Below are 25036 nucleotides of genomic sequence, written 5' to 3' on the forward strand. Positions count from 1 at the left end.
TGGATTAAAAACAGAGTTGCATATAAAATATAATTCAAATTCTGCATTTCAACTCTATGCAGTGAACCTTAAGGCTGCAGATAGGACCACAGTTTAACATGTCTTTAATCTCTACACAATTAAGAGTATAAATGTTTACCAAGTTTTAGTTTTGTTGGGTTGGGTATCATTATTATTGTTACTACTATCTGCAGTCAGAGCGGAAGGGATTTTCTACAGTCAGGCGGACAAAAGGCCCTTTCATGACAAGAAGTCTGGAGCCTTACTAACAACAAATTCATCATCAGTTCTGGATCACATTCACTTCAGTTTGGGGAATGAACAAAACATACACAAACCTCCATTTATCGTAGAAATTTTAACCCAAAAGGAGAAAATAAATCACTGCCTGATGTGAATAATCCAGGTGCTTTTATATTCTAAACATGCTTTTAATTCATCTTGAATCATTTAAAGATTTTTATCATAACACTGCAAGTTGTATCACCTGTGGTGGTTTATGTTGAACCGATATGTGCTGCTACATTTGAAAAGATTAAAACATCATGGAAACATAACACTTTTGATTTTATAAAATGACACTTATCTTATATATGTATTGTTTTTTAAAACAGCTTTTTTGTACCTTTGAACATGTATCAAATACTGCTGAAATATGAAATATTCCATGAGGCTAATCAGCAGAAAAAACATGGAATGCTTTAGAGTTCTTTGAAATCCACGAATATTATAGAGCATGAAGTGGCCGACGCCGACCTGATGCCTGGACTTTATCTCAGATAAAGAGAAAGTCATACAATGGATGCAAACTTTACCCCGATGTAAAAAGATGATTAGGGCCAGTCAAGTTTTTTTTTTTTTTTCCCCACATACTGTTACAGTTTATCTTGTTGTTTAGATTAGATCACAATATATCATATTGTCCCATTGAATTATATCATTGGCTTAATTTCTTATGTTTCATATTCAACTCAATTTTCATAATGGATCATATCAAACTGCATTGCAGTTTAGTTCATGCTATGTTTGTGAAGTGTATTTCTAATAACAATTTTTTTTTTTTTGTTGTGCAATGTTCTATCATGTATGTTATTTATGATACAGCTTCTTTAGTTTCTGTCTTGCCCATCTTACACTACAAACAAAGCAACCCTCACAGCAGCACTGATCCACTGCAGATCATCACAGGTCTGCTACTGATCCCCGTGCAGCGTGAAGCTCCAGAGTATTTAGTTTGGGTGTCACTGTGGAAACTGAAGCTTCAGTGGACGCCCCCACTAATGTATTTTGACACTCTGATGCCAACCATTCATATTTTCTTCCACCTGCCAGCAGGTGGTGCAGCCACTACTTCTTTCAGCTGAAAATTATGAGCAATGCCTTTAGCTACATGATCTAAAGACTTACAAAAACGTTGCTATGCTTTGCATCTGTTTCCTTGTTTGCACAAAAATCAAGGATCTTTTCTCTGAACTTTTAACCATATTTCTAGCATGCAATCAAATGCTTATATGCATTCATACTTGTCTTACTATGCATACCTAAGGGATAAATATTTGGAAACAAGTCTATGTGAGAGTCTACTTATCTCTGGATGCTTCTTTAGCTTATGCATTTCTACAAAAGCTGTCTTTCCAATCATTTCCAAAGCATTTATGTAAAGTAATAATAAGTGGCAAAAAAAATGTTTTCTGAGCATATTCTTTTTTTTATTTTTATTTTTTTATTAAAAGAAACTTTTGAAAATATTGGTCAATTACTTACTGACAAAGTGATTAGCCAGCAGCATAATGCGGCAATACAAATTTATCACCTTGATAAAGTAATGGCAGTTAACCATTTGTTTTGTAAAATAGAAAAATAACAGTGTCTCTAGGTCAAACATTCAGTTTATTTACACACTAACTATTAAATGACCAGGGTCAATCCATGCTTAAGGTTTGCAGACCCCTCTATATCTCTTGCAATGATGTCACAGGGCCAATGTTTTCTGATTTACATTGAGTTTAAAAAGTGGTTTTCTTCATAGAGAATGGCGCCAGTCTACAGCAGACTTGCTTCTGTCAATGAGCCCCAGGGAAGCTGTGGCTACTACTGTATGTAGTTTGCCACCATCAGTGTGTGATTGTGTGCATGAAGGGGTGAATGACTGAATGTAGTGTAAAGCGCTTTGGTCAAGTCCTCTGGCTTGAAAAACTGCTGCATAAGTACAGGCCATTTACCATTTGTATGCTGTATATGAACTTCTGAATTTGGGGAAAGTCTTAAAAATATCTAGGATAAGACTTTTTTGTTATTATAGTTGCAGGATCACATTAGATTGGTTAAAAAAAACTAGTTAAACCATTAAATTTGAGTTTGCATTGTTTCCGTTACGGGTTATTTTACGGGGCAATCTGTTTGGATGAGAACGAAGACAGACAGCTTATATATTTATAAGTTCTTATTTGATTTGAACTTCTTATAAATTTTCAGATTGACTCTTTTTGCTTAACTTTGTTTTTTTTATTTTCTGTACCATAAGTGACTATTTTTAGTTCTGTTGGAGAAACTGCAGAGATCCATGGCTGAAGTGGGCAAATCTGTTGAATGAACATTTTTTTTGTTATGCAGAGGTTTTTTTTTTGTTTTTCTGTTCGCCCAAAGCCATGTTTGAAACTACAAACATGTGCCAGGAGCAGCTTCAGGCAGAGAAGAATCAAAATAAAACTTTCTAGCAAAAATGTTATGTGGCGAAAAGAAATGCTGCTACGTGCCACAGGAAAGCAGGGTGGTGGCAGCATTATGCTTAGTTAACACTCACCAACAGGTTTTTAGACAGGGGTCGACAACGCTCTTCTTTTTTAATCATTTAAAGCATTTAAGCATTTATAAAGATGTTAAAATGACAATATGTAAAACAAAAATTAGAAATTAAAAGAAGCAATAAAAATCTGTTTATTACGAATAAAGTTTAGATGAATGCTGACCCCTCCAGTTCACAGGTCAGCATTGGTAGCCCTTCATATGACTTGGTGACCAAGAAGCCATCATCCTTAAAAAGGTTGGTGACTCCTGCTTTAGAGAATAGGTGTAAAAGTAAAATATATATTTAGTGGCATTTATTGGTCTGAATCTCAACTTAAGTGTTTCAAAAAATGTTCCATTAAAAAGGAATAGAACACAAAAAGACAAAATTGTACGTTACTATTGAGCGTTTTTAATAATAATAATTGATGTAAATGAAAAGGAAGTTTCAGCTAAAATTAATAATTAAAAAAAGGCAGTGTTCTCTTTACAGCACGATAATGACCTTAAGCATAATTTTAGAGTTACAACGGTGTAAGCATCAAAGCATATTGATGCATTGGAAGGGCCTAGTCAAATCCCAAAGCTCAAACCAATTGAGAATCTGTGGGAAGACTTGATCATTCATCAGTTTATCTTAGCTTCGGCTATTTTAGATTTTTTTTTAAGCATGTGGGTAAAAAACTTAGATACAAGTGAGAAATGATATTTAAGTAAAACTGATCAGATACTCACTAATAATCTGATTTTGCCATGATGTTAAAAGCCTCATGAGAATATCATTTAATAATTATCCTGGATTCACACACCTAATGTTGGACAGTGTGCAGCCAGGACTCATTTACCTGTTCTCAGGTCAGCCAGGCTGCAGAAGAACAAACTGTTTTTGCAAGCAAACATTCATAAGTGTAACCTTAGGGGGGCCAGCAGTGAACAACAGGATCCAGATGTGACCATAACATTTCTGTTTCACAACCATCCTATGACATACCGATGCTCTCACACGGGGGGTGTGGTGTCACGTGGCCCGACGTGCAGTTAAAAACCGACAGACAGAGTCATGAGAGGCTCAGAGACTCACAGAGACCAGATAACTACAACCTGCAAGAAAGCGATGGACGCGGCGTACAAGAGAGTAAATGGAAACTACAGCCCGGAGGGGGAGACTGGAGAGCCGGGCACTGGGGTAAAAACACCAAACCCAATCTAACAAACATTTTTACTCTTTATAATCTGATCCAAATGTTTTCCATATGTTTTTTACTGTTTTTTTTTTAAAGCCTCTATAGAAAATAATTTTGTTTTATTCCTTAAAGCAGAAATTTCTGGTTAACGCAAAAAAACAAAAGCAAAAACTTGCCTTTATGTGCCATGAATGGGGGGCAAAACAGCTGAGGTGAGAAAAAAACACAATGCTAACTCTCAGGCACAGTCAGATCCAATAACATTACATCACCTGAGGTGTTGCTCTCAATAAAATATAAATTTTATTATCTGCTTCTTAGCAGGTCTAGGGTGTTGCTTTGGTAATAATTGCTTGGTTTTCTGCTTTTAAAGCGTAAAACATTCCTGATTTTTTCCAGCATGTTTTATTTTACGCTGCAGAAGGAAAAGTTTTATGTATGTTCCTGTGCTCCATGGGTCGGGGGGTGAGGGAGGTCATGAGAGACTGTTAATCTCAGGTGTGAAGGCTGCTTAGGGTCGTCTCCTCAACGTGTTTCAGAATATGATTTCACACTTTGGTGGAAATAAACTGGAAGAAAAATCTGATCATTTAATATCATAAACCGGAAGCCAAACCAAGAGGTGAAGTAAAGCTGGAGGGTTTGAGGTGAACGTTTGTTTTCTTTTTCCCAGAAGAGAAGAAACTCATATCTGGAGGAGGACACCAGCAGGAAGGCGGAGGTGATCACCTGCCTCTTCTCCCTGAAGGAGGAAGTTGGAGCTTTGGCCAAAGCCCTGCGCCTCTTTGAGGTAGAAAGCTGCTATCAATCTCTCTCTTATATACTTGTGTGACTTTTATTTTTTAAACTCAGGCTTCATCAGTATTATTATTCTCTGTTCAGCAGCTAAGGTTTTGCTGAGAAGACATGTACATAGATGTTACATTGCATAAACTCTGCAGGAATTGGTCCTTTAATGATCCAAACTGATGGACTTGATAACCTAATGCCTGGACCTTCACAAAGTTAGAGATTAACATAAAACACAACATTGCACCTTTAAAAACTGCATTTACAGGTTTCCCTTATGTCGTCGGAAGTTCTTAAACATCACTTTAAAAGGCTGGCTTTTTATTTTAGCTAAGTCTGGCTGAAAATAATAAAAAGTAAAAGTTGTTTTTGTGTGGTTTTCCTTATTTAAAGTGATCCGATCCCCCGTTTTTTTGGATATCAGTCTTGTGCAAACAGAAGGAAGCTCTTTGATCCTCTGACTGTTTACCTGCGGGGTTTCTGTTTTATTAAAGTTCAAGCATGGTGGAAAACTTTCCCCTTTCACTGATGTTCAGCTGAAAAGCTTTTATAGACAAAATGACCTAAGATATCTGTGTTTTAATAAACAGTTAATGAGAAGACATACGCTTCAACCATCAAGCTGCTGATTTCTGTTGAGCTGGAAGAATTTATTTAATATTCCCCTTTTTATTTGGTGCATCCACTTTTTCAATGCATCAGCACCGCTGGCTGTGAAACAACCCCACAGCATGATGCTGCTGCCACCATACTCAACAGTCCCTTCTTGATTCAGAGTAATTAATGCTAAAGTAGTTTATGTTTTTTGTCTAAGCGGTGCTTCCATTAAATAGTAGCCGCAAAATAACCTGAAAACATGATGCTGCCACCGCCGTGCATAACAACTGTTTCCATATTTCTGAACCGGAAACCTTCCCGTGACTTCTCTGAATAACCTCAGGTCATCGTGACAAAACAGCTCAGTCTTTGTCTGCCTGAAAAACTTAAGTTTCCCCAGAAGTCATTTGGCTTTTTAAATGAGCAATAGAAAAAAATGGTAATAAGGGACTAAAGCAGCCATATTTTTTTAAGTCGACTTTATAGCTTAATTATATTCAATCAAAGGTCAATACTTTATAGAATCACCTTTGGATGCATTTAAAGCTCCACATCTTTTAGGGATTGTCTTTTCCACTTGTGCACCTTTGGAGAATAAATGTTTTTGGTTTTTTTGTAAAATTGCATTAAGGTCATTGTGAATTTTAAGAATCAAATCTTGCCAAGGTGTTTCAAAAATACTTCAGTATGAACTTTATCTAGACGAACACATAAGCACGTTTGGATCTTCCACCCAATCTTGCATGTTAGCAGCCTCCAATCCGTTTCGTTCCATAATTTCCTTAGTTTTTTTTGACAAACAAAACAGATGGATATTTAATTATTTAAAATAAAGATAGTTAAAACTTGCAGGGTCTGTTGAATAAAAGTTTAATTTCCATACTGTATAGCATTGGTTGTATTAATCAAAATATTATGTTTTAACAGATAATTTCATATTATTATATGACTAATACTGAAATAAGCTGAATATTTGCGGTCCCAAAGATCGACTTTCCAGTGTTTTATTTAGATTCTTGTCAAATAAACCTCTCTGTGAGTACGTGACAGAAGGACTACTGAGTAAACAATGATTGGCAGAAAAGCATCATACCCTTTAATGCCTTGTTGTCATCTTTGTGCAGGCCAAAAGGCATTCAAAGTTCCACAAAGAAATAATAGAACACCCTGTTTTTGATTAAGTAACAAATCTTTAAATATTCATGAGAGAAAATCTGGGAATTTGGGCTAAAATCAAAACCAGTTTAACGCTAAACTAGAAGCTGTAAAGTTCAGAATCCTTGCTGAACCTATGAGGTGCAGCCATGCCGATCCTCCCCCTGCTCCACCCCCAGCCCCTGCTCCTCTTCATTTTTTACATCCTCTCTAAAACCAGCCAAATATCCTCAATACTATAAAGACTAAACTTACTCCCTGCAGTTTTGCTCAAAGCTGATTCCATGGAAAAGCTCTGAAGATAAATACTTCCACGTTTCTCCTTCTCTGCAGAGCCATACGGCAGCTATCACATGTTAATGCTTGTGTCTAATCCTTTTATTCTAAAACTCAAAAAAACTTTGTGATAGATAATCTGGCCCGAACTTGTGCAACCTTAACAGCATGATTCATTTGTGACGCCATATCATCAGAGCTCGACCTTGACCTTTCAGCCTTCAGTCTGACGCCACAGCATTGCTGTTGTCACCAGCCTCATGGGGGCGGGGAGAGGAATCAGGATACAATGACCCCTACATCCTTCTGACTGCAGGATTTTACACTGGCTAATGGCACAAGCCACAAAGCATATCGTTTGTCCACTTCTAGTTTGTATAAGGACAGAGAAGGTAATACGATTTTCTTAGGTTTAATAGGTGGAATATTCAAATAGAACTAAATAGCAAGAATAAAAAGCAATTTTTTTTATTTTGAAAATGACTTTTTCCATAAATTTGGACTCAGGGAAATGCATTGCCTGAGTAAAGCACCCTTAGATGCACAATAAGATCCAGATGGGGGTAAATCAGGGGCCCTCTCACTCACGCCTCTTCTTTAAGCCTATAGTAGAAAGAGAACAACATACTCCCTCTTCCTCCGCCCCGATTGTTGGTTAAACAAGAAAGCACACAAAAGCAACGACTTTGCACACATGGAAAGCATCTTGCATGGTAGCCATAGAGGGAAAAATGTTGGTATGCCACCAGGAAAACCTTGAATACTCGTGAGATTTATTTATTTTTGCTAAACAAAGCATAAATGTGCCATGCTGGAAGGATTTAGAATGATTTCTTTATGCAAGTCTAGTTTGGCCAACTCAGTTATTCAGACAGAGTTCAAGGCTGGTGACTACAGGTGATAACCCCACCGACTTCAGTTATTACACACCACCCTCTAGTGGTGAAGGGAAAGCAGTGCTCCAGCAAATTGAGTTTTTGGGTCATTTCCTAATCATATAGTAAGAAGTCAAACCTAAAGATTCTTTAAAAAAGAAACTAAAGGCTTACCTTCTCTTTTTTTGTGTAGGATAAGGGCATCAACCTGACACACATCGAGTCCCGTCCTTCACGGATGAATAAAGAAGAGTATGAGTTCTTCATCAGTGTGGAACCAAACTGCTCTCAGGCCCTGGATGAGGTCATCGACGGCCTACGCACACAGATCAGCGGCCATGTGCACGAGCTGTCCCGCAACAAGCAGAAGGACACAGGTTAGCTACACTACTAAACCACAACATGGCAATAAATTGGTTCTAAAATGTTTCCTGGCAGAATCCCTGAATTTGTGAAAACTGAAATTAAAGATTTCATTTACTTCTCAGCATAAAATATTATTTCATCCCTGAGCTGCGTGTCCCGAGCCCGTAACCTCATCAATGACCCCTGACACCCCCACCATGGACTGTTCTCCCTGCTGCCCTATGGGAAGAGGCTTTGCAGCATTCAAGGTTCTGCAACAGCTTTTTCCCCACTGCCATCAAACTGCTGAACTGTTGAATAAAACTCTAAATAAAGTCACAAATTGAGACTCTGCATGAAACTGATAATACTAAACCAAAAAGAACTCAACTAAAAGAAAAAAAATTTTTACTCCATTTTTGCACCATATATCCATAAACATGTCAATGCATTTTGCACCATATTTTTCTCCCATGCTGTTTACTTTAGATCACTGCTGCAAACGTTTCCATCTATGAAATGGAAACGTTCATGTCACTGCTAAGCTGCTGCTCATTTACTGTCTAAAAGCCGTCCAAAATGAAATAAAATATGTCTAAGTCTATTAGATTAATGGACAGTGTTGGGAAAGTTCTCTTTCTACGTGAACTAGTTCAAAGTTCAGTTCACACATTTTAAAATGAACTAGTTCAGTTCATAGTTCATAATTCCAAAAAATGAACTAGTTCATAGTTCTTTTTTTTTCATATATTGCTCAATTACACCATAGCCTACTGTAGAACCACAGACAGCAATTATTTTATCAGTTGTAACACTGAAACTGTGCGCCAGATTTCATCTTCATATCCAGTTTTGAATCCTTATCCAACCAGGGTTTACATTAGCATTGAGGGGACAGATTTCCCCATTGTTGCTTTAATGCTTTGTTGCTGTCCATTCACTTCACACTAGTAGCAGCTGCAGCTTTCACCCCTACAGTATATTCTCAAAAACATCAGGAAAAATGTGCTGCTTGAATGGTCTTTTTTATGAGTAATTATTAAAAGAAAAATAGGAAAGTAGTCTTTAAGGTGCAAATGTTTTTTGTTTTTTTTATAATTTTTTTCCATTTGAAATTCCATTTCAATACATACTAAAAAGGAATACTGGAATCCTGGAAAATTATACCAGGCAGGTTTAACAAACAAGTTACATGGATAGTAAAACCCTCAAGAACAGGGGTCTTATATGTTTTCCAGACCAAGGACCCCCAAACTGATGGCGAGATGGAGCGGGGACCCCCTAACTATATATATTGTATGAAATTGTGTCCTATAGTCACTCTATTACAGGTGGAGTAATGTAAAGAAATTAACTTCTCCCTGGGATTATTAAAGTTTTTCTGATTCTGATTCCTGGTTGATGGGACAGGTGTTGTGAAGGAAACGGTGCCCAGCTTGAAAGAGCTCCTGTGTGTCGCTGAATGTGAGCATTGATGACTGAAAGACATCTTCTGCCTCCATTTATCTGTTTACTACAGTGCGTTGATTTCATGTTAATGAGTATTTAAAGACATTTCAATTAGTGGGAAAAAAAATTGCAGGGGGGGAATATAAAAATATCAACTAACCATGCAGACCCTCATGCAGTACCTCCGTAGACCCCCTAGGGGTCGCGGATCCCCTGTTGAAGACCTCCGCTCAAGAAGATTTTACTAACACAAACTGAGGGACCAGGCTGAGGTAGGAATTTAAGGTTACTGAAGTGCGGATTTTTTTACTGAAAGCCGGCGGGCAAACTTGTTGCCATCATCCTCACCGACCACCTGGTCATAAACCTGTTTTAAGTGATTATACTGCTGCTTTGTCGCCTCAACGGTCGCCTCCATGCTGCTGCAGCTTTAACGCTGCATTTTGTTTTGATGACACACGCGGCTGTAGGCTATGACGCTGGTAGCTGCTGTTGCCAGATTGGGTGTTTTTCCCGCTACATATTAAGGCCTGTTTACGGTGTGATTTAGCCGGGGTTTCGCCTGGAGGGCTCTATAGAAATCTGGCAACCTATTAAACGGAGTTGAACTGAGAGAGCGAGCCGTTCACAGACACCAGAATGAACGAGTTCACAATAACGTTCATCAGGCGGTAATGCAGTACGTTCAGTTCACGTTCGCCCAAAATATGAACGAGTTCATGAACTTTCGTTCAATGAACGCGTTCAGGCACAACACTGTTAATGGATTATTTCAAAAGTAACTGCCAAAGGCAGGGGAAATGGTTTAATTAAGGTTAAAATGTGACACTTTTAAATAGACTGAAAGATGCAGGAAAAAGGGGGAATTTATTGTTTTCCCTCAAATGAAAGCAACATTAACTAGTGTTTGTGCTTGATTTAGAGTGCGTTCTCTTAAACTCGAAACCTGGAAATCGGAGTGCAGAAATCTAAGAGTAGATTTTTATTTTAGTTTCCCTCTTGATAATGCCTGTTTTCCTCATTATTCCAAGACCAAATTCACATCTAGTTTTAGCTTTAAAATGTTTTTTTTTACTTTTCCCAAAATTAAAAATCCCTCATAAAGGGATGAAAAAAATAAGTTGCTAGATCTGCAAGGACAACTAAAAGATAAAGTAAATCTATTGTTTGGAATATTAGACAAGGTACATTCATAATTCAGGAATATGAAATATTTTTTACTTATCTTAAAATCTGATAATTACGGAAGAGGATTAGGGCCACTGAAAAAAAAAAAAGTTAACAGATTTTTTTTTATTGTATTTCAGTATAGTATGGGAAAAAAGTCAGAATTCTGACTTTAATCTCAGAATTCTGACTTTAATCTCAGAATTTTGACTTTAATCTCAGAATTCTGACTTTTTTATTGTCAGAATTCAGTCAGAATTCTGAGATTAAAGTCAAAATCTGAGATTAAAGTCAGAATTCTGAGAAAAAAGTCAGAACTCTGCGATTAAAGTCAAAATTCTGAGATTAAAGTCAGAATTCTTAGAAAAAAGTCAGAACTCTGCGATTAAAGTCAAAATTCTGAGATTAAAGTCAGAATTCTTAGAAAAAAGTCAGAATTCGGAGACAAAAGTCAGAATTCTGAGTTTAAAGTCAGAATTCTGAGAAAAAGGTCAAAATTCTGAGATTACAGTCAGAATTCTGACTTTTTTCCAATACTAAATTGAAATAAAATTTTAAAATCAGTAAACTTTTTTTTTTTTCAGTGGCCCTTCCGTAGATAATTAACAGTTTAATCTGATCAAAAACGTTAAAAAAAAAACAGCTGTAGCAAAAAAAATTTTTTTTCAATATATCTCAACACAAACAATTATAATAAGCAAATATCTTAGACTTTTTCAACAACATCTAAATTAAATATAGCTGGCATCTCTACTCCCACAGATCCAACATGGATGGTAGAAATGAAATAAAACAGATATTATTAATACTGAAGTGTCTCATTTATATATATAAAAGAAAAGGATGAAGCTGGGTGTTTGGCCATAGCCAGACTTGGTATTAGTCAGTGTCGCCAGCAAGACTCATGTCCCTTTGCCTCTGTCCAGACTCCTTTATTAGTCGTTTCCAGAAACACATTAGTTTAGCAACTGGGGACCAACAGGCCTGGTGCAGACAGAGGACCTCTGTGTTTAAAACTGGCAGAGAGAACATGTCAAGGTCACGGCACACTGAGACAGACAGGGCCACCAAGGATCCCACTTTGGGCTCCATGTAGACACCAAGTTCAAATGATCAGGGTCAAGTTGTATAGGGAATTTTACAGCCTGTTTTGGAGACAGCCTGTTTATAGATGAACCCAATCTGGGGTCTGTTGTCCTTGCAGTGGCCTCAGGCTGGACCACACTGCATAAATGTAGACTGATGACTGGACCACAGTGTTTTCTGCGAGTCATAAATCTGTATAAATGACCAAATGCCTACTTGTATGCTGACCCGGTAAAAGTAATAATAATATCAATTTGTGCCGCAGGGGTTCATAGAAATAAAAAAATAGATCACATGAAATTTCAACAAATAATTTCCTAATCAGATTAATTAATAATCCATCCATCCATTTTCTGACACACTTTATCCCGAGTGGGGTCGGTCCAGCTGTCAATGGGCGAGAGGCGGGGTAAACCTTGGACAGGTCATCAGTCCATTGCAGGGCAACACGGAGACAAACAACCATTCACACACACACACACACACACACACACACACACACCTAAGGAGAAATTAGAGAAGCCATTTAACATAACAGTCATGTTTTTGGACTTTGGGAGGAAGCCGGAGTACCCGGAGAGATCCCACGCATGCTCAGGGAGAACGGGACCTGACTGTGGGCCCTTAGTACAGCTGGTGAAAATATGAATGCCTGCACGCGCAGGTAGAAACTAGAAATAAACCTAAACAGTAGTTCTGCAAAAATGTGATTGTAAAGCTCATCTTAGAAAAAGAAGGCAAAGACCAAGAGGTCTGGGAAAACATTTTCTGGTTGGACGAGTCTAGAAATGAATTTTCTGAACACGAGGTCAAAGGAAACATTGAAACAGCCTTTGAGAAATGTTAACTGAAGCATAGAGGTGGAAGTGTCATGGTATGGAGATGCTTTTCTAAATCAGGACCAGCATGCTCACTATCATACTGTTAATTATACATTATGATGTATCAGATGGTGTTTTAGGAAAATGTGAGATCATCTGTAAACCATTTAAAGATCAAAAAATGACTATGACCTAAAACAAACCCACCGAGGCCTGGATCTGGAAACATTAATAACTCATAAAGGTTGACCTTTAGGTAACAAATAAAAACTTTCTTTGATCTTCAGTGCCATGGTTCCCAAGGGACATCCAGGACTTGGACCGCTTTGCTAACCAGATCCTCAGCTACGGTTCGGAGCTGGATGCCGATCACCCTGTAAGTTCTGACTCATCCATCATCTACTGCTTTACAGCATCCTTCATCTCGCTCGCATGTTTGTATAAACACACGTCCCTTCACGCCCGCGCTGATCATAAAGGGGCCAGGCCGTGAAGATGACAGGGCGCTCTCCACCACCCTTTGTAATGGAAAATATATAGACCCACAAATTGATGTCATTGCTTTAATAGAGCCCCTGTAATTATAGATAATTGCTCCCTTTTGACAGTGTCATTAAAGTAAAATGGATTCACTGCAAACTGAAAAACACTCCTCAAAGGCTTCATCTGAATATGTAAATGATGGTTTCTTGTTAGAGTCGCTGTGCATAATGCTGTCAAAGGCCACAGAGGGTTTAGCAGAGGATTTCCACTCTTTGATTTAGAGCATCAGTTCTAATATGGCTTTCCCTTTGTGTGTTCAGGGCTTCAAAGATCCGGTGTATAGAGCCCGCAGGAAGGAGTTTGCTGACATCGCCTACAACTACAGACAGTAACCACCCATTTATATTAAGATATTCATCTATAAGTTGTTGAAGTTAAGGTTTAAAATGTCAGAGCATTGCACCTTTTTCTGCTTAAAAAACATGATATATGTTCCTTTTAATTTTAATCTAATATTAGTGGAAGATATTTAAAAAAAAATGTATTTTAAAAAACTTCATGACAGTGTTATGCCTTATGAATTACATTAAGTGGAGGGAAAATGGTACATGTTGACTTTCTGAAGGCAAAAAAAAGTAGAGCACAACTACTAAGCTGCCATGACATGGTGTCTACTTCCCATGGAAAAAGGGAATCGGATTATTAGCCAGATGTGCAAAGGAGGTATAGATATTAAACCAGAATTCTTGCAGCATTGATTGCAACTAAACATTCTAAAGGTTGCATTTTTTTTGTTGGTATATCATTTAAAATTGAAATAAAATACAGCAGAGTTGTAACAATTAAGAATATAAAAACTTTGAAGGGTTTTCCAATGCATCGTATAGATCTGGCATCCCCAAACTCGGTCCTCAAGGCCCCCTGTCCTGCAGGTTTTAGAGGTTTGTCTGCTTCAGCACAGCTGGTTATAATGATTGCAGTAGACCAAAAGCCTGTTAATCAACTTTCAATTAAAATCAGCTGTGCTGGAGCAAGGAAACCTCTAAAACCTGCAGGACAGGGGGCCTTGAGGACCGAGTTTGGGGATGCCTGGTATAGATATTCATTATAAAATGACCTTGATCCTGACATCGCAGTCATTTTATTTAGTCGTATTTTTCCACTAACAGCTAATATCTTCACCTTTATCTTTGTCCCAGTGGCCAGGCCATACCCAGGGTTGAATACACTGCGGAAGAAAAGGCCACATGGGGAACAGTCTTCAGGGAGCTCAAGGCTTTGTACCCGACTCATGCCTGCCGTGAACACAACCGGGTATTCCCTCTGCTGGAGGAATACTGTGGGTACAGGCCAGACAACATCCCACAGCTGGAGGACGTCTCCCGCTTCCTGCAGTGTGAGTCCTGGTTGATGAAGAGCCCAATCTCTTCATCTTAGGGCCTTAAAAGACCATTAGACCTGATTGGCTACGGTGGATGTTTACAAAAATTGCAAATGAGCCAATGAAATAAACAACCTCAAGTACCATGAAGTACTTTTTTTAAACATTTGTTCATATGGATATGCAACATTAACTTCCTTAATTTTTTTTTTATTGATTAGGTTATAAATCTTCAGATCTTTTTTGATTACCACGGCCGTTTGATTTTCGCTATTCCCATATTACAGATTATAATCCTTATATGTACAATATAACACTGTTATTCAATGGTGACAAAAGTACACACGTTTGTTACTATAGATACTGCAGTTTAAAAACCCTCTGGTAAAAGTTGAAGTATTAACTTGATCTCTTTACTCACGTAAAAGTGAAAAAGTATGTGCTCCAAAAACTACTTTAAGTATAAAATAATCTTTTAAAAAAAAACAAAAAAAAAAACAGCCAGATGTCACTATATGAATTGAAAGCTGAATTTTTCGACTATTTCTAAAATATTCTTTGAGATAGGGCCAAGGATGAGGGAGGTCTTGTTGGTCTCCGTCTCCCGATACGCTCTCGCCTGTGTCCGACCTTTCAGACATTTTAACATCTTTTTCTGAATCCAACATTGTAGCATGGCATAGACAATTCACGTTTGCAGTTTGAAGAACACCCGCTTGCTTCTGATGATTTCCGTTGGCGTCGCACAAATGTGTAGAATGATTGTTTGCGTTATATGACTCATCCAATTACAATAGTTTTCACTAGATGTGTATGGCGCTAATGATCTGCACTCGATGGCGCACATGACGTGAAATAAATATTTATAAACATTAAACTGAGGGCAAGAGTAACGAGTAACGTTTGCTTTTAAAATGTAAGGAAAAATAAGCAATGGAGTAAAGTATAGATACCTAAAAAGTGCACTTAAGTACAGTATATAAGTATTTGTACCTTGTTACTTGACACCTCAGTTGCTATTAAACAAATTCAAAAAGGCAGGCAATACTGATGACAAAGCAACTTCTAAGTCGCGTTAATCATATTACCGGATATAGTTGGTTAAAAAGCTAAGAATATCAAATATGTTTAGTTAAAAATGTAGGTATTTAAACATAGGTTCGTTATTTAAGGCTTAACAAGTTAGTTATATGACCTTTAAAACGAAGGAAAAATTACAACTACATGATTAAATTTGTCATTTTACTGTAACACAAAAGCTTCTTTATCATTTCTTTGTTGGTTATTCGTTCTTTTATACAAAAATGTAAGTTAATACATTTATTCGGTGTAAAAAAAAAAAAAAAAAAAAAAACGTTTGGTACTAACGGCTAATTTTAAAAAATCAGCTAAAGGCCTTATCTAAAATTAAAATGTAATAATTTGTTCTGCTGTTGCTCAATGTTAAACATAAATATAAAAATATTCAGGCCTACTTGTTTTGCTTTATAATAAATTTCTTTACATCGCCAAAGTAAATAACTGTTTTAATCGAGTAAAAATAGAACCGTGGCAACTTAGGCTAATAGCTAGTTTAAGTGAATGGATGTAGCCATATTTATAAATAAATTAGCATAAATTAAATTAAATAAATTTATAAATTAAATAAATTTATAGCATAAATTAGCCTTGCCTATATGTTTTACTTTGCCATAATCATGATGCACAAGAAAAAAAAGTAACTTAATTTGTTCATAAAGTGAAAATATATCCGGTAGCCTTTAGCTAGCAGTAAATCTTTGAATGGATTAGCACTAACATTTAACAAAACCGTTTCTTTTTCCATAGATCATGTTTTACCCCCCAAAGAAAATGTTTATTTGTTTTTGATCTGAGAATGTTTTATTTTTTTATGTTTACAATTTACCTAAAATAATGAACATATTTACAACTGACAAAACCTACAATGAACCTTGGCTAAAAATTGCTAGCGCAACAGATTAGCACAAGGTGTTTCTGATTACACATAAAATTTTAAGTGATGTGTTGCATTATGTTTAAACTGACACTTATTTTCTAAAACTATTTACAAAATAAATCGTTAAATGGTTCAGTGTTTTTTTTTTCTTGTCAATTTTATTTTTGTTATAAAAATGGTTAGGGGATGAGAGAAATATTCTGAACCCTGTTTTGTTGTTTTTTATAAAACAGAATGGGTATAAACATCTCTTGGTGACTGATAAATTTAATTTTGAGGCATGCTTGTGTTGCATAACACACACCATGAACCACTTTATTTTGGAAAACCTCTGAATGGGAGGCTTGACCTAATGAAATGCCCCACTTCCTGTGTTTGCCCTTACTCAATGCTTGTAAGGAAAATGGCCTCTGTTAAATGTCATGTCTCTGCTGCTATAAAACAGCATGCACAGGTTTTCGCCTTCGCCCAGTAGCTGGTCTGCTTTCTTCCCGTGACTTCCTGGCTGGACTTGCGTTCCGTGTTTTCCATTCCACGCAGTACATTCGTCACGGCTCCGTGCCCACATACACACCTGAACCGTAAGCATTCAAAAGTTTGCTAACAATCAAAAATATGTCAATCAAATATTAACGATGTTAAATCATATTTCAGGGATGTCTGCCATGAGCTTCTGGGGCATGTCCCTCTGTTTGCTGACCCCCGTTTTGCTCAGTTTTCTCAGGTAATAATCCTGCTGAAGTAAAAATCCTAATCTGGATTAGTTTTCATAACCTCAATAAAAATGATACCTCATTGTTTATCTATTTTTCATCTAGGAAATTGGGCTTGCATCTCTCGGTGCTCCTGATGAGTACATTGAGAAACTTGCTACTGTGAGTAAATGAACATATAAAAAAATCTTTTCTAGAAACATTTGATTTGTTTAAAAAGCCTCCAAGTTCAACTAAGTGATCAGCTTCAAACTAGATGAAAAAATTATAATCTAGACCAGCAGTTCAAATGAATTAAATTCAGTTTTGATTATAAACTAGTAAATAAATAAGGGCCGTTGTTAGTCGTACAAAACTAAAAATCCCTTTGCAAGTAGCACTACACTGGGACATGATATCCCTTAGCAAAAAGTAGTTTATTCAAGTATACTAAAAGTGCACTAATTTAATACTTAAAATCAGGCAGTGCACTTAAGAGTTTACTTATTCTAAACTATATTTCATATACTAAACAATAGTATAGCCAAGTGTACTTGACTATACTATCGTTTACTTTATTGTTTACTAAAGTATAATTTAGTAAACTTAAAAATGTCCCAATTTAGTTCTAAGAAGTATTACTTTAGTAATACTTCAAGTACACTAAAAGTACATTGTTCGGTATACTTTCTAAACTTATACTTAAGTATTCTTAATAGAATTTACTTCAGGTATACTACTTTTTGCTAAGGCATAAATGCATTGATTTCTGGTTTTGGTCGTTTGGGGATCTGAATCATGCAGGTGTGCTTTTCATAAAGCCTAGGTTTTTCATCAACGGTCCTGGAAAAGTTACAGTTGATGTCAATCAGTCTGGGAAAAAATTCAATAAATAATTTTAAAATCTGACTGTGCATTGTGCCCATAGGTGTACTGGTTCACCATAGAGTTCGGACTCTGTAAGCAAGGTTCGGACGTCAAAGCTTATGGAGCTGGTCTGCTGTCATCGTTTGGAGAGCTGAAGGTAAGAGGAAGCTGAGCAGCAATCATAGAATGAGGAGTGGGTTAGTGGTTCACTCGGATTCAGGTTTGCTGTCTCACTGGGGAGTCAGCCTGCTGGGTCAGCAGGGTGGCTGTACTGTAATTTAGTTCACTGGGTGAGCCAGAGGAGAGAATAACGGATGAGCAGCTTGCTATCCAGGTCACAGGTTACATCATCTGCTGTCAGCAGAGGATGTGCACTCTGCCAAACCACTGGCAACGCTCTGATTCATGCTGCACTTCCTGCTTATTGCTATGAAAACGGAACCATTGAAGAACCTGAATCCATTTGTGAACATTGTTTTTTTTTTTTTGCAGTACTGCCTAACAGACAAGCCCCAAATGAAACCTTTCGACCCAGAGAAGACCAGCCAGCAGAAATACCCGATCACAGAGTACCAGCCGGTGTACTTTGTTGCTGAGAGCTTTGAGGATGCCAAAGAGAAAGTGAGGTATAGAGATATGATGTACTGTGCGGTGAAACAACCTCATAGTTGAATTGGATTATATGTGATAATCCAACACAAAGCACTACAATGAAATAATAATATTTAAACTTTATTGATCTAACATTGCAGAAATTTAGCTCTGCATTTAACCCCTCCCCTTGGGGAGCAGTGGTCTGCCATTGTGGGGCACCCAGAGAGCAGTGTGGGGTTAAGGGTCTGTGGGAGTGGGGTTCGAACTCAGAACCTCAGGATTCCACTTCCCATATATTTACCCTTTTTTAACAAATAAAATGCAGGTAATCTTATTGAACACACCATCCCCACATCAATGCATAGTAGTGGCAGCAACATGATGGGGGATTTTTTAAGTTTATTTCAGGTAAAGGAAAGTATATGAAAGTTAACAAAGATAAATCGAGTAAAATAATTATATTGGGAGAAAAAGAAAAGTCAGAGTTTCTTCCATTTTGCTGTAATAAGCTACATAATGTTAGCCTGACGTAGTCCGACTCAATTCTAGTCAGAATATGAGTATGATACTGCTCCATAGAGCTGTGATTATGGGGCGTGTTTCGAACGAACCAGGAAAAAAAATGCCTCTGCACTCAATTGGATAGACCTACAACCAATAAGAGCAACGGAGTGCGTGACGTATGTTAAGCGAGGCATAGTTGTTGTCCACAAAAATCAAAGCGTGCAATTGCACGGCTATAAGATGAGACTTGATCGCGTTTCTCTGTTCCTCTTTTAAAATTAATTTGCTGTCGATATCTTCTAGAACAGACCTAATAGCAGAATCTACTCACCTAAACTCTCCAGCGGCAGCCATTATTGTTGTCACCCAAGCGCACATTGGTCACGTGGTTGATTACGTGACTGTTGGTCATCTGTCCATCATCGTATAAAGCCCGCCCTGACAATTTGATTGGATCGCCTGACAGTGGGCGATAATACTCGCGCTACTATGGAGCAGAGCCAGACCGAACTTCCCCGACCTCAAACTTTGTGGGCGGGACTAAGTTCGGAATGGCACCCAGGCTAACATAATGTTGGTGGTTCACCTAAAATGCTACAAAATACAGAAACAATTTTAGATGTCAGGTGATAAAATGTAATGGGTCTCTTTGGGGCTTTTTAATACCTTTTTTTCTTTTTAAGAAGAAATGTTTCCTCTGGGGGTTAAGCCAATTTGTACCTGTCCACAGGAAATTTGCTACCACCATCCCCAGGCCTTTTTCAGTCCGCTACAACCCCTACACCCAAAGCATCGAAGTCCTGAACAACACCCAGCAGCTGACCAACCTGGCAGAATGCGTCCACAGTAAGCGCCGCAGTCCTCCCACCCTTTCGTTTTTCTGTCTTAGCTATAGATATCTTTTTATTCTGGTTTTAGGTTAAATTTATTAAACGCAGTTGCTGGATTATCAGAAAAACCAAACGGTGTTTCTATGATTAGGATCCTGAATATATCTGTTTTAAGAAATGTACTTATATGCAAAGGGTCACAAAAAGATAGATGGTGCTGTAAGCTTCTACTTACTTTGTCCCAAAATAATGGCAATAGCACAATTAATTACTAATGTACAAAAACATAAAGGTAGGGAACAAGTTTAAATGGGAGGTAGGATACAAATAAGGAAGTGATGAAAAGGGAAGGAAAGGAGGATGGGAAAAAATAAAAGAAGGAGGGAAAGAAAGTAGGGATGGGAAGAAGGGAGTTAAGGATCAAGGATGGAGGGAAAGGAGGAAAAAAGGGAAGCAAGTCCAAAAAAAGAAGAAAAAAAGTAAAGGATAAGCAAAAAAGGAAAGAAAAGGCCACTAGAAAAAGAAAGGTGTTAAAAAGGAAGATCAACATTTGGATAATGAGATAGAGAATAAGGTGTGAGGTTATGTGGAGGTTTTGAGGACCCAAATGCAGAGAGGAGTAGGCCCGATGAGTCTGGATGGTTTAATGAAAGCCGAGGGAAACGGAGGCAAAAATCCAAAATCGAAAAATATTTAAAAACCAAACAAAACCAATAAACGTCATAAAAAATACTCAAAGGAAGCAAGAGACTAAGAAGCGACAAAACAACATCTACAACACACAAGAAACCAGCACTGAATGAAGGCTCTGGTGCTTTTTTAAACCCAGCACTATGATTAGAAAGAAGTCTTTCACCTCTACCCAAGTTCTCCACAAAGATCCTCTATAGTTGAGATGCACAACTCGCACTAACCCACACACAGGAACCCTGACATAAGGGCTGGAAAATATATATATATTTTAGTTTACAGACTGGGTGTGAACTCTGATGACAGCTCTGGCCTTTTTTTTTTTTTAGTAGTTTAATGCTTTAAAATAAAAACAAAAACAGAAATCAATCGTCTTTTTTTTTTATCATTCTTAACTTTAGATTTATCTCAAGTATTTTTTAAGCAGTAAAAAACAAGAAAATTAAAATCAATAACATAATATAACAAGAGGGGATTATTATTCTATGAGTAAATTGAAAAGGTGCAACAATTTTAGGCTAATTTCTTCTCTCTTTTATTTTCTTCAGGTGAACTGGGAAAATTGTGCGAAGCCCTTCGGAAACTGGAGTGACTGCTAATCCAGCTGGACGTGATCGCTTGTCTCCGCCTTCTAAATGATTGTTCAGTTTCTAAGTTTTTAATATTTCTTCTCGGCTTGCTTAAAAGTTAGATACATAAACACAGCAGTATATATACTATATAAGGCTAGAGCAATATGAAATAACAGCTGTAACTCGTAACATATACAGGAAGTTGTTAGGAATGTGTTTGCTGAAGCTGGAGGTATTTCTGTCAGTATTACACCAGTGTGATTTTTTTAGTGGATTTATTTTTCAAAATAAATGTATTTCTCAGTCAACACCTTTAACTTAGCTTTGTTTAATCTAAACCTCACATTGAGCACATTTTCTCTTATGTTTTTATTTGATTTGTTTCTAAGCATTTTATTGCAAAAACACACACAACTCTCTCCTGTTTCCACTTTTAAGTTGTATCTAAAAAAATTACTATTTTTATGCATGAAAAAGAAATAAAGACAAATTTAAAAAAAAAATTCTCATGGGAGGGAGGGATGGATGGATGGATGCATGGATGGATGGAGGGAGGGATGCATGGATGGAGGGAGGGATGGATGCATGGATGGAGGGAGGGATGAATGGATGGAGGGAGGGAGGGAGGGAGGGATGAATGGATGGAGGAAGGGAGGGAGGGATGAATGGATGGAGGAAGGGAGGGAGGGATGAATGGATGGAGGGAGGGATAGATGGAGGGAGGGAGGGATGGATGGATGGATGGAGGGAGGGATAGATGGATGGAGGGAGGGAGGGAGGGATGGATGGATGGAAGGATGCAGGATGGATGGAGGTAGGAGGGAAGGAGGGATGCATGGATGGATGGATGCATAGAAGGAGGAAGGGAGGGATGCATGGATGGAGGGAGGGATGCATGTGTGGATGGAAGGATGCAGGATGGATGGATGGAAGGATGGATGCATGGATGGAGGGATGGATGCATGGATGGAGGGATGGATGCATGGATGCATAGAGAGAGGGAGGGAAGGATGGATGCATAGAGAGAGGGAGGGAGGGATTGATGCATGGCTGGATGGAGGGAGGGAGGGATGGATGCATAGAGTGAGGGAGGGAGGGATTGATGCATGGCTGGATGGAGGGAGGGAGGGATGGATGCATAGAGAGAGGGAGGGAGGGATTGATGCATGGCTGGATGGAGGGAGGGATTGATGCATGGATGGATGGAGGGAGGGAGGGATGAATGGATGGAGGGAGGGATGAATGGATGGAGGGAGGGATGAATGGATGGAGGGAGGGAGGGATGGATGGAAGGATGCAGGATGGATGGATGCATGGAGGGAGGGAGGGATGCATGGATGGATGGATGGAGGGTGGGACGGGTGTATGGATGAAGGGAGGGATGCTTGGATGGATGGATGGATGGATGCATGGAGGGAGGGAGGAAGGGATGCATGGATGGATGGAGGGAAGAAGGGATGGATGCATAAAGAGGGGGAGGGAGGGAGGGACGCATGGATTGATGGAGCGAGGGCAGGAGGCATGGATGCATAGAGAGAGGGAGGGAGAGAGGGATGGATGCATAGAGAGAGGGAGGGAGAGAGGGATGGATGCATAAAGAGAGGGAGGGAGAGAGGGATGGATGCATGGAGGAGAGAGGGATGGATGCATGCATGGAGGGAGAGAGGGATGGATGCATGCATGGAGGGAGAGAGGGATGGATGCATGCATGGAGGGAGAGAGGGATGGATGCATAAGAGAGGGAGGGAGAGAGGGATGGATGCATGCATGGAGGGAGAGAGGGATGGATGCATGCATGGAGGGAGAGAGGGATGGATGCATGCATGGAGGGAGAGAGGGATGGATGCATAGAGAGAGGGAGGGAGAGAGGGATGGATGCATGCATGGAGGGAGAGAGGGATGGATGCATGCATGGAGGGAGAGAGGGATGGATGCATAGAGAGAGGGAGGGAGAGAGGGATGGATGCATGCATGGAGGGAGAGAGGGATGGATGCATGCATGGAGGGAGAGAGGGATGGATGCATGCATGGAGGGAGAGAGGGATGGATGCATAGAGAGAGGGAGGGAGAGAGGGATGGATGCATAGAGAGAGGGAGGGAGAGAGGGATGGATGCATGGAGGGAGGGAGGGAGAGAGGGATGGATGCATAGAGAGAGGGAGGGAGAGAGGGATGGATGCATAAAGAGAGGGAGGGAGAGAGGGATGGATGCATGGAGGGAGAGAGGGATGGATACATAGAGAGAGGGAGGGAGAGAGGGATGGATGCATAGAGAGAGGGAGGGAGAGAGGGATGGATGCATAGAGAGAGGGAGGGAGAGAGGGATGGATGCATAGAGAGAGGGAGGGAGAGAGGGATGGATGCATAAAGAGAGGGAGGGAGAGAGGGATGGATGCATAAAGAGAGGGAGGGAGAGAGGGATGGATGCATAGAGAGAGGGAGGGAGAGAGGGATGGATGCATAAAGAGAGGGAGGGAGAGAGGGATGGATACATAGAGAGAGGGAGGGAGAGAGGGATGGATGCATAGAGAGAGGGAGGGAGAGAGGGATGGATGCATAGAGAGAGGGAGGGAGAGAGGGATGGATGCATAGAGAGAGGGAGGGAGAGATGGATGGATGCATAAAGAGAGGGAGGGAGAGAGGGATGGATGCATGGAGGGAGAGAGGGATGGATGCATAGAGAGAGGGAGGGAGAGATGGATGGATGCATAGAGAGAGGGAGGGAGAGAGGGATGGATGCATAAAGAGAGGGAGGGAGAGAGGGATGGATGCATGGAGAGAGGGAGGGAGAGATGGATGGATGCATAGAGAGAGGGAGGGAGAGAGGGATGGATGCATAAAGAGAGGGAGGGAGAGAGGGATGGATGCATGGAGGGAGAGAGGGATGGATGCATGGAGGGAGAGAGGGAGAGAGGGATGGATGCATAGAGAGAGGGAGGGAGAGAGGGATGGATGCATAAAGAGAGGGAGGGAGAGAGGGATGGATGCATAGAGAGAGGGAGGGAGAGAGGGATGGATGCATGGAGGGAGAGAGGGATGGATGCATAGAGAGAGGGAGGGAGAGAGGGATGGTTGCATAGAGAGAGGGAGGGAGAGAGGGATGGATGCATGGAGGGAGGGAGGGAGAGAGGGATGGATGCATAGAGAGAGGGAGGGAGAGAGGGATGGATGCATAGAGAGAGGGAGGGAGAGAGGGATGGATGCATAGAGAGAGGGAGGGAGAGAGGGATGGATGCATAGAGAGAGGGAGGGAGAGAGGGATGGATGCATAAAGAGAGGGAGGGAGAGAGGGATGGATGCATGGAGGGAGAGAGGGATGGATGCATAGAGAGAGGGAGGGAGAGAGGGATGGATGCATGGAGGGAGGGAGGGAGAGAGGGATGGATGCATGGAGGGAGAGAGGGATGGATGCATAGAGAGAGGGAGGGAGAGAGGGATGGATGCATGGAGGGAGGGAGGGAGAGAGGGATGGATGCATAGAGAGAGGGAGGGAGAGAGGGATGGATGCATGGAGAGAGGGAGGGAGAGATGGATGGATGCATGGAGGGAGGGAGGGAGAGAGGGATGGATGCATAGAGAGAGGGAGGGAGAGAGGGATGGATGCATAGAGAGAGGGAGGGAGAGAGGGATGGATGCATAGAGAGAGGGAGGGAGAGAGGGATGGATGCATAGAGAGAGGGAGGGAGAGAGGGATGGATGCATGGAGGGAGGGAGGGATGCATGGATGGCTGGATGTGAAAAGATTCAACCAAAAAGTTTAAACCTGCTTTTGTGATTTTATAAAGTGAAATGAAATAAAAGTCAACATAAAGTATACAAGGCCAATATGATACTTCTTCATGAAACTGAATCAGATACACGTTTTAGCTTTCAAATAATAGTAAATTAGTTTAAATTTAGTTCCCAAAACCTTTTCAACTCATTTTTAAAATATAT

At 39.6% G+C, this 25036-nt stretch overlaps 1 protein-coding gene across 2 annotated transcripts; it reads left to right on the forward strand.

The window, feature by feature from the left end:
• Positions 1-3816: 3816 nt before the first annotated feature.
• On the forward strand, positions 3817-21506 carry pah (phenylalanine hydroxylase). Of its 2 annotated transcripts, none has more exons than XM_038281377.1 (13): positions 3817-3973; positions 4648-4761; positions 7857-8040; positions 12819-12907; positions 13335-13402; positions 14214-14410; positions 16798-16933; positions 17007-17076; positions 17171-17227; positions 17973-18068; positions 18404-18537; positions 19740-19855; positions 21078-21506. In XM_038281377.1, the coding sequence occupies exons 1-13, from the start codon at positions 3848-3850 to the stop codon at positions 21119-21121; spliced, it is 1431 nt and encodes a 476-aa protein (XP_038137305.1). In that variant the 5' UTR covers positions 3817-3847; the 3' UTR covers positions 21122-21506. The 2 variants fall into 2 exon arrangements, with proteins under 2 accessions (XP_038137305.1, XP_038137304.1); XM_038281376.1 differs by having other exon boundaries at positions 3820-3973; positions 4645-4761.
• Positions 21507-25036: the final 3530 nt, after the last annotated feature.

Source organism: Cyprinodon tularosa, unplaced genomic scaffold, assembly GCF_016077235.1.
Source record: "Cyprinodon tularosa strain WSP-4 unplaced genomic scaffold, ASM1607723v1 ctg17, whole genome shotgun sequence".
Classification (NCBI taxonomy): domain Eukaryota; kingdom Metazoa; phylum Chordata; class Actinopteri; order Cyprinodontiformes; family Cyprinodontidae; genus Cyprinodon; species Cyprinodon tularosa.

What these genes read in the sequence shown, in the direction of transcription:
- pah (XM_038281376.1), top strand. Translation starts at nt 3,848, where the DNA reads ATGAGAGGCTCAGAGACTCACAGAGACCAGATAACTACAACCTGCAAG. An exon ending in ATCGCCTACAACTACAGACA is followed by an intron (nt 13,403 to 14,213) that starts GTAACCACCCAT and finishes TCTTTGTCCCAG; the next exon opens with TGGCCAGGCCATACCCAGGG. An exon ending in CATCGTTTGGAGAGCTGAAG is followed by an intron (nt 18,069 to 18,403) that starts GTAAGAGGAAGC and finishes TTTTTTTTGCAG; the next exon opens with TACTGCCTAACAGACAAGCC.